This window comes from Myotis davidii, unplaced genomic scaffold (genome assembly GCF_000327345.1).
Source record: "Myotis davidii unplaced genomic scaffold, ASM32734v1 scaffold1582, whole genome shotgun sequence".
Lineage (NCBI taxonomy): Eukaryota > Metazoa > Chordata > Mammalia > Chiroptera > Vespertilionidae > Myotis > Myotis davidii.
Window position 1 is genome coordinate 49696 of NW_006293389.1, and position 9940 is coordinate 59635.

At 45.3% G+C, this 9940-nt stretch overlaps 1 protein-coding gene across 1 annotated transcript in view; it reads right to left on the reverse strand.

The window, feature by feature from the left end:
• The window catches only part of LOC102774409 (endophilin-A3), a 45200-nt gene that overhangs the window by 25757 nt on the left and 9503 nt on the right, over positions 1 to 9940 (reverse strand). The window contains exons 3-5 of the mRNA XM_015566126.1: positions 7410 to 7482; positions 5615 to 5758; positions 3545 to 3678 (exon numbers count right to left, since the gene is read on the reverse strand). Of these exons, the coding sequence (XP_015421612.1) occupies positions 3545 to 3678; positions 5615 to 5758; positions 7410 to 7482 (351 nt within the window). The remainder of the gene's footprint in view (positions 1 to 3544; positions 3679 to 5614; positions 5759 to 7409; positions 7483 to 9940) is intronic.

Genomic DNA, 9940 nt, shown 5'->3' on the forward strand with positions numbered 1-9940 from the left:
TCCTTCTGCTCACTCTGGGCTTTTCTTGTTGCTCTCTTTCTTATAAGTACCGCGCGCTAACCGATTGCGCCACTGGAGCTCCTGTTGCTCTCTTTCTAATTCTTTGAGTTGTAGAGTTAGATGATTTACTACCATTTTTTCTTGTTTTTTTGAGGTAGACCTGTAGAGCTATAAAATTCCCTCTCAGGACTGCTTTCATTGTGTCCCGTAGAGTTTGGATTGCTGTGTTTTTATTGTCATTAGTTTCCAGGATGTTTGTAATTTCTGCTTTGATCTCATTAGTAACCCAATCATTATTTAATAGCATGCTATTCAGCTTCCAAGTATTTGAGTTTTTTGGATAGTTTTTATTATAGCTTATATCTAATATTATGCCATTGTGCTCTGAGAAGATGCTTGGTATGACTTCAATCTTCTTGAATTTGGGGAGACTTAGCTTGTGACCCAATATGTGGTCTGTTTTTGAAAATGTCCCATGTACACTTGAGAAGAACGAATATTCTGTGGCTTTGGGGTGAAATATTTCTCTCCTTTGATATCTTCCAGGGTTTTTTTTATGTATTTGGGTGCTCTTGCATTGGGTGCATATATGTTTATCAGGGTTATATCCTCTTGTTGTATTGATCCCTTTAGTATTATAAAGTGGCCTTCCTTATCTCTTGTTATGACCTTCACTTTGAGGTCTATTTTGTCAGATATAAGTATTGCTACCCTAGCTTTTTTTTCATTTCCATTTGACTGAAAGATATTTTTCCTTCCCTTCACTTTCACTGTGTGAGTCCCTTGTTCTAAGGTGGGACTCTTGTAGACAGCATATATATGGTTCATGTTCTTTTATCCATTCAGCCATTCAATGTCTTTTGATTGGAGCATTTGTCCCTTTATGTTTAAAGTTGTTATTGAAAGGTATTTGTTTGTAGTCATTTCTATTTTTGTGCCTGTGTTCTTTCTTACCTTTTTATTTCTTCTTTTTACAGATTCCCTTTAGCATTTCTTGCATTGCTGGCTTGGTAGTGATAAACTCCCTTAGCTTTCTTTTGCCTGCGAAGCTCCTGATTTCCCCTTCAATTTTGATTGATAGTCTTGCTTGATAGAGTATTCTTGGATTCAATCCTTTGCTTTGAAACACCTGGTACACCTCCTTCCATTCCCTTCTAGCTGATGTGTTTAGAAATCTGTGGCTGGAATGTCTGGATTCTTGGTGTCTGTGGGTCTGCAGTTGTGGTAGCAGGTCTCTGTCTCCAGGGGCTGCAGGATCCTAGTTTGTGTCTGAGACCAGACTTGGTGGTGCTGAGGCCAGGATCCTAGTCTCAAGCAGCTCTGTTTCTCAAGATGGCATGGTCTCTGTGCCTGCACTGGCCACCTTGGAGTGTCTGCGTTGGGAGCGGGGCTCCGCCATCTAAGAGTGCCTGGTTTGGCAGCCCCTTGGAAGACCTGCAGAATCTAACTTTCCCTAGCTCATACACACACACACACCACAGGTCCACACACTCCTCTATCACTTCCTTGCGCTCTCACACTCTCTCCTTCCCTACCTTCCTGCCGGTTGCCATCCTTCTTCTCCATAGCAGTATCTGTTTTCTATAGATCATTCTTAATAATGAACTACAACGTTCAGTAATGACTGATGACCATCATCCTGTTGCATTCATTTCCCTTATGTAGCTTACGCGCAGGTGCACCATTTCCCTCCACTAATACTAGCAGCGAATATTTTAGCAGCCAATGGCCAATTCCTTACTCTTAGACTGACTCATTCGGTGTGCACAACAGAAAATATCTTGCTTTTGGAGAACAAGAAAAATAGATTTATTTGCATTGTGCTTATTCATTTGTGCAGTTATTCAGTGTCTGGTAAGTCAATGTTCAAGAAAAAATATTAATTTTTATTAAAGTGTTCTATTATTTTATGTGAGTGATGACTCATTTATTTCAGCCCTTTGTATTCATCATGTCACTATTGAAATAAACCTACATTTCTATGAAAATTGAAGGGTTTTTTTTGTTTTTTGTGTCCCACATACACTTAAATCTTTTTTTATTTGGCCTGTGTTAGCTTTGAGTTTGACATGCTTGTTCTGGAGTACTCATACACCTTTCATAAGGTTCCCCAACAATTTCAGAATGAATTGAACAAACACCACAATGAATGAAACATACACACCCTCTTGTGTGTGTGAGCTCCATGTGGCCATTTTAGAAAGCTTTCCAAATATAAAATGAAGTCTTGGAAATTAATGACCATTTGTGCCATGTATCAAAAGAGGCAAGGAGGCCCAGCCGGTGTTGCTCAGTGGTTGAGCATCGACCTAGGAAACAAGTCACAGTTTGATTCCCGGTCAGGGCACATGCCTGGGTTGTGGGCTCAATCCTAGTACGGGGGTACAGGAAGCAGTGGATCAATGATTTTCTCTCTCTCATCATTGATGTTTCTCTCTCTCTCTTAAATCAATAAAAATATATATATAGTTTTAAAGATGTAATGAGAATGTTTTGATTTTCATCATTGAAAACCCACTCCAGTTTTAGAATCATTTGCTGTGAACCATGGCTATGGAAATACATACCTTTAGCCTGGCTTCTTGCTGGCTTCAATAAGCCACAGGATAGCCCTAGCCCCGTGGTCGGCAAACTGCGGATCACGAGCCACATGCGTCTCTTTGGCCCCTTGAGTGTGGCTCTTCCAAAATACCACGTGCGGGCGCGCACATACAGTGCGATTGAAACTTCGTGGCCCATGCGCAGAAGTTGGTTTTCGCCCTGGAGGAGTCTACTTTGAAGAAGTACTATTGATATTTGGCTCTGTTGACTAATGAGTTTGCCGACCACTGCCCTAGCCATTTTGGTTCAGTGGATAGAGCGTTGGCTTTCGGATCTAAGGGTCCTGAGTCCATTCTGGTCAAGGTTACATACCTTGGTTGTAGGCTCCTACCCAGCAGGGGTGCTGGTCAGGGTGAGAGCAGGAGGCAACCAGTTGATGTGTTTTTCTCACATCGATGTTTCTCTCCTTCTCTCTTCTAATTTCTCTGAAAACCAATGGAACGGCCTTAGCTGGTTTGGCTCAGTGGCTAGAGCATTGGCCTGTGGACTGAAGGGTCCCAGGTTCAAATCCAGACAAGGACACATGCCTAGATGGCAAGCTCACTCCCCAGTGTGGGGCATGCAGGTGGCAGCTGAATAATGATTCTCTCTCATCACTGATCTTTTTATCTCTCCCTCTCCCTTGCTCTCTGAAATCAATAAAATATTTTAAAAAATAAAAAATCAATGGAACAAATATCCTTGCATGAGAATTAAAATAAATAAACACATTTACCATTAAACACACACACACACACATGCACACACAGTTACAGGATAAAGGGCTCATGGTTCCTGGGGCTCCTGCCCAGGGGTCAGGTGAACATCACTGAGTGATTATCTATTTCACCGCCCACACTAAGATGATGCTTTCGCGGGGTCCCTACAGAGACACGTCCCCATGGTTTTAACTACAAACATCTTTTTAAGTAGCAAGCGGGGGTTTACAGCCGAGAAAACTTACCGAAATCTGTTTTAACTCTTCGTCGTGTACTAACTGGAGTGGATCAATAAAGGTTTCCTTGACGTTAATATCAAAGGATTCTTTCACCTCCGCCATCAGCTTCATAGCTTCGCCCATATCAGTCAGCGCTCTGCCTGGCACAGAAAAACAAATAAAAATCGTTCGTTCACAGAGCACCCGGAGGTTGGAGGCGCTATTCACTTCTTATCCAAGTTATGTGGGTGATGGTTTATTTAACAAGGTCTTCACTTGGAAAAGAATACAAACAAAAACTTTTTTTAAAACATATTTTTATGGATTTCAGAGAGTAAAGGAGAGGCAGAGAGAAACATCAATGATGAGAATCATGGATTGGCTGCCCCCTGCACAGCCTCCACACAACCCAGGCATGTTCCCTTACCGGTAATCGAACTGTGACCTCCTGGTTCATAGGTCAAATCTTAACCTCTGAGTGTAATTAATTATAATAATTACAATTCTTTTTTTCTTGAAATATTTGTTTATTGCATGTAATATTATTATATTTAATATCGTTTTTCTTGAATAATTGGTGTTTATTGCATATAACATTGTGTTTAAAATCATTTTTTCAAAATATTAATGTTTATTAAAGGTAACATTATTATATTTAAGATTGTTTTTCTTGAGATACTAATGTTTATTGCATGTAACATTATTATATTTAAAAGAGTTTTTCTGGAAAAAAATGGAAAAAAAGAAGAAACTCAACAACTGAGCCAGCCAGCCGGGCTAAAAATAAAAACTTTCTACATTTCTTCTGTACTTCCTCTTTTTCTTCATCAAACTCACCGGGCGGCTGACAGGCCGAGGCACTTTCCATTCTGGCCACTAGATAGAGATAAAGATCAATTTTTGTAAAAAATAAACCAACCACAATTTGTTTTTGTCAACTGGCCATCAGTTCTCAACCTGTGGGTCGTGACCCCTTTGGGGGTCAAATGACCCTTTCACAGGGGTCGCCTAAGACCATCGGAAAACACACATATAATTCCATATTGTTTTTGTGATTAATCACTATGCTTTAATTATGTTCAATTTGTAGAATGAAATTGGGGGTCACCACAACATGAGGAACTGTATTAAAGGTACGTGGCATTAGGAAGGTTGAGCACCACTGCCCTAAGGGTTTTTAGAAGCTGCAGAACAAAGTCCCTCTTTGTAAACAATAAAAGGATTGAATCCTCCTCGGGGCTAAGCACCAACAATGAAGATGACAATAGGAATGAATGAACATCTCATCTCAGCTTTTGCTGCCAGGTCCTCCTGGGGCTGCACCCTGGATCCTTCCAAGGGCAAGGGGACCTGATCCTCCCTGATGTGGAAGAAGCCTGGCAGTGTCACATGGGCAGCTCCCAGCAGGGCGGGCAGCCATGCTGAGTGTAGACAGCAAAGGGCAGCTCTTCCTGAATAACCCCCAGTACCTAGGCAGCACCTAATCTGCATAAATTTGCAAGAGGGTGACCTCAAAGCTGTGTACACAGAGGTTGCAGGTTCTCTTAAAAACATCTCCCGTGTAGCTCAGTGGGTAGAGCATCGAACTTCGGACCAGAGTCCCAGGTTCGATTTTGGTTAAGGGCACATACCTAGGTTGCAGGCTTCTCGGGTGGGCCCTGGCCCTGGTCAGGGTTCATGAAGGAGTCAACCAAGCAATGTGTTTCTCTCACATTGATGTGTCTGTCTCTCCCTCTCTCTTCCACTTTCCCTAAAAATCTAGGGAAAATATCCTCAGGTAAGAATTAACAAAAACAAACAAAAAACCATCTCCCAGCCAGCCTGCATTGCTCAGTGGTTGAGCATCAACCTAGGAACCAGGAGGTCACGGGTCCGATGCCCGGTCAGGGCACATGCCTGGGATCTCCAGTAGGAGGCATGCAAGAGGCAGCCGATCCGTGATTCTCTCTCATCATTGATGTTTCTCTCTCACTCCCTCTCCTTTCCTCTCTGAAATCAATCCAAAAAGAAAAGAAAAGAAGCGAAGAGAAAATAAAGGTTTTGTGTATAACCTACAGGTGACATGGGCCGACCACCCTCCAGGACTTCCACACTCACCGAAGGTGGAGTCCTCGCCCAGCTCCTGGCCATACTTGAGCATGCAGTTGCCCAGCAGGTCCTCTGGCTGCAGGCACTCCGAGGCCTTCCCCCAACTGTGGATCTTCAACATTGGGCTCAGCAGCCCCAGCTTCACTCTGTATGCTTCAAGACAGGGTCATTTGTAATTCCTTCAACGGACAGGGTGGAGGGGCAGAGAGCCTGCAACAAATGCAACTGGCAAGATCGAGGGCATCCTTGGCGACATGTCAGAGACCTTAGGTGCCAAAGGGCCACAGTGACCTATTTAGTCTTTCCCATGATTGGCACATGCTTCACCCAGGTGGGTGCATAGTGATTGGTTGCAGAGTCACGTGGGAAATGGAAACTGTGCACACATTGCAACCAGCCTATATCAGGACCTCTCTCTCTTGCTCTTTCTGTCTCTCTTTCTCCTGTTAACGTAAAAAACCATTGAAACCTGTAAAGAATTTTTGTGAGTTTATTTGAGCCAAACTGTCGACATAGGCTGGGAAGCAGAACCTCAACAAATTGAGATAGTGCTCCGGAAAATGGCAGGGTTACAATCGTATTTATACATGAAATTCATTGGTGACACATTTAAGGAGGTGGGATTAAGCGAAGTGGGGAAGCCTCTGTGATAGGATAAAAAGTAAAATACTTAGGTGGGTGCAGGATCAATTAACATGATAATGAAGGAATTTGTAGTATCTGTCCTGGAGCCCAGAACATTTGCTTGTGCTCCAGGGGCTCCAGAAAAAGGAAAGTTACAAGTTACCCAGACACTTCAAGGGTATGTTATCTTAGAGGCAAAAGGCAAATGGGCTCAGTAAGGATCAAAGTTGATCTTGTCAGTGAAGATACTGGCTTAGGACATAACTGCCCACCATCACTGCTTTTAGTTAAAGTTTAATTTCAGACCATCCTTTGTGGTTATTTTAGGTCTCTGAGTCTGCTAGGCTGCCACGCAGTCATTCCCTGAGCTTGTCAGGTCAGCGTGTGGCCCCTTTCGTCCACACTCCCTTCCTTTCTGAAATCAATAAAAATATATTTTAAAAAGTAAATAAGTCCTAACCGGTCTGGCTCAGTGGATACAGTGTTGGCCTGCAGACTAGAGGGTCCCGGGTTCAATTCTTGTCAAGGGCAGGTACTTCGGTTGCAGGTCCCCTGGTCCTGGTTGGGGCACCTGCAGGAGCCAACCAATTGATGTGTCTCTCTCACATATTTTCTAAAAAATAAAATATATATTATATATTTTAAAAATCACATAAAATGTTGGTGAGTGACAAACTGCAAATTCACAGAAAAACACACTGAGACGTGATTTTCACCCGTAATAAAGGGAAAGAAACAGAGGACCTTGGCAATTCCTGGATGCTCCTCACAGGTGACAAGGGACAACGTCACAATCATTTCTGTTAAGAGTCCCGACATGCACCCTAATGGGTTTGGCTCAGCGGATAGAGCATCAGCCTGCTGACTGAAGGGTCCCAGGTTTAATTCCGGTCAAGGGCATGTACCTTGGTTGTGGGCACATCCCCAGTGTGGGGTGTGCAGGAGGCAGCTGATCAATGTTTCTCTCTCATCAATGTTTCTAACTCTCTGTCCCTCTCCCTTCCTCTCTGAAATAAATAAAAATATATTTTAAAAACAAACCCCAAACCACATTTCATGATTGGGACCCCAAGGGCGTTGTAGCTAGATCACTTCAAGGAAGGGCCCAGCCGACATTGGTGGTCAGCATGGGTCACCGTGTCGGGGCAACAGGACAGTTTCAGACATTGTCCCACATTACCTGGATTGGGCTGAATGTATTCTGTGGTTTTCAAAAGAATTTCTGTAACAGCTTTATTGGTGATATCTATTTTCTAAAAAAAAAAAAAAACACATAAAATGTTGTTAAGTGACAAACGGTGAATTCACAGGAAGGTGAATTCACAGGAAAACACAGACATGATTTTCGACGGTGACTTAAAAAAAGAGTCCCGACATGCCCTGGCCAGGTGGCTCAGTTGGTTGGCGCATCATCCTGTACACTGAAAGGTCACGGGTTCAATCCCTGGTTAGGGTGCAAATAGGAGCCAATTAGATGTTTCTCTCTCACATTGATGTTTCTTACTCTCTCTCTTCTTTTCTCTCTAAAATCAATAAAACATATCCTCGGGTCAGGATTAAAAGAAACACATTTTAACTACACACACACACACACACACACACACACACTAGAGGCCTGGTGCAGGACATTCGTAGGTTGGGGCGGGGTGCAGGGGAGCTAAGCCCGGCCTGCACCCTTTCACAGTCTGGGAGCTTTGGGGTATATCTGACTGGCAGCTTCGGCCCACTCGGGGGAACAGGCCTAAGCTGGCAGTCAGACATCCTTAGCCCTACTGAGGAGGTGGGAGAGGCTCCCTCCACTGCACTCGCCAGCCATGAGTCAGGCTTCTGGCTGAGCGGCACTCCCCTGTTGGAGTGAACTGACCACTGGGGGCAGCTCCTGTATTGAGCGTCTGCCCCTAGTGGTCAGTGCATGTCATAGAGACTGGTCCTTCTGTCATTCGGTCAAACTGAATATTACCCTTTTATTATACAAGATATTTTATTGATTTTAGAGAGGAAGGAGAGGGAGAGAGAGATAGAAACATCACCGGTGAGAGAGAGAATCATGGAGCAGCTGCCTCCTGCATACTCTACACTAGGGATCAAGTCCATAACCCAGGCATGAGCCCTGACTGGGAATCAAACCAGGAGGTAGTTCATAGGTTGATGCTCAACCACTGAACCACACCAGTTGGGCGAAACACATTTAAAAAAAAGAAGAGTCCCAACATACTTACCCAATGCTTTCATGTGCATGAATGTTCCGTATAACTGTCACAACAGAAATGTGAGGTGAGCAGGGAATGGGGTGTCACCCTGTGTTATAGTCAGAAAAGATGAACCTGCCCACCAGGCCCTCAGGCCGGTTGGATGGCCGCGCCAGGACCTGGTAATGCACCACACAGCTGTTGTGCCCAGGGAATGCACCAAGGGCTTCCATGTAGGGCATCAATATGTATGCATATGAGGATCTCTGCCCAGAAACACACTCTTGACTCTCCAAGGTGCATAACCACAATGCTCGGGCCATTTAACTGCTTGCCAAGACTGCCCATCTTGTCCAGCCAATGTGCCTCAGTGTTTGACATCGACCGACCCATGAACCAGGAGGTCACAGTTTGATTCTCAGTCAGGGCACATGCCAGGGTTGTGGGCTTGATCCCCAGTGAGGGGCATGCAGGAGGCAGCCAATCCATGATTCTATTTTATCATTCATGTTTCTATCTCCTTCTCCCTTCCTCTCTGAAGTCAACAAAAATATATATCCTATATAATAGCCTAATATGCAAATTGACCAAATGGCAGAACGACTGGTCGCTATGATACGCACTGACCACCAGGGGGCAGATGCTCAACGCAGTAGCTGTCCCCAGCCCGCAGACCGCAGGCCAGCCAAGGCAGTGCCAGCAAGGGGCCCCTGATCACCCTGCTGGTAGCCCCATACATTGGTCCTGATCACTGGCCAGGCTTAGGGACCCTACCTGTGGACAAATTTTGTGCACTGGGTCTCTAGTGTGTGTGTGTGTGTGTGTGTGTGTGTGTGTGTGTGTGTATGTAATCTAATAAAAGAGAAACATGCAAATTGTAACTTCATTATGCCCCAAGCCACGGACTATATGCAAAGTTACCCAACCAAGATGGCGGCCGGCAGACATGGAACTGAAGCAAGCAGGAGGCTTGGTTGCCCCGGCAATGAAGGGAGCCAAGCTTCCCACCTGCTCTGGCCAGCTCTAGCCTCCACTGAAGGCAACAAAGTTTCAATTATAGAAGATAAATAAACCCCAGATACCTGTTTCCAGCCAGCCTCCACTGGGAGCTTGGGTGACTGGGGGCCGTGCCCAGCCTGCAAACAGCCATCAGCCTCTCACCCAGGCTGGCCAGGCACCCCGGGGGGACCCTTAACCTGAAGGGGCTGTGGCCAGTCTGCAAACAGCCATCAGCCCCTCACCCAGGCTGGCCAGGCCCCCCAAAAGGGACCACCACCCTGAAGGAGCTGTGACCAGCCTGCAAACAGCCATCAGCCCCTCACCCAGGCTGGCCAGGAACCCCAGTGGGGACCCCCACACTGAAGGGGCTGTGGCCGGCCTGCGAACAGCCATCAGGCCCTCACCCAGGCTGGCCAGGCACCCCGGGGGAACCCTTAACCTGAAGGGGCTGTGGCCAGTCTGCAAACAGCCATCAGCCCCTCACCCAGGCTTGCCCGGCACCCCCGTGGGGAACCCACACCTG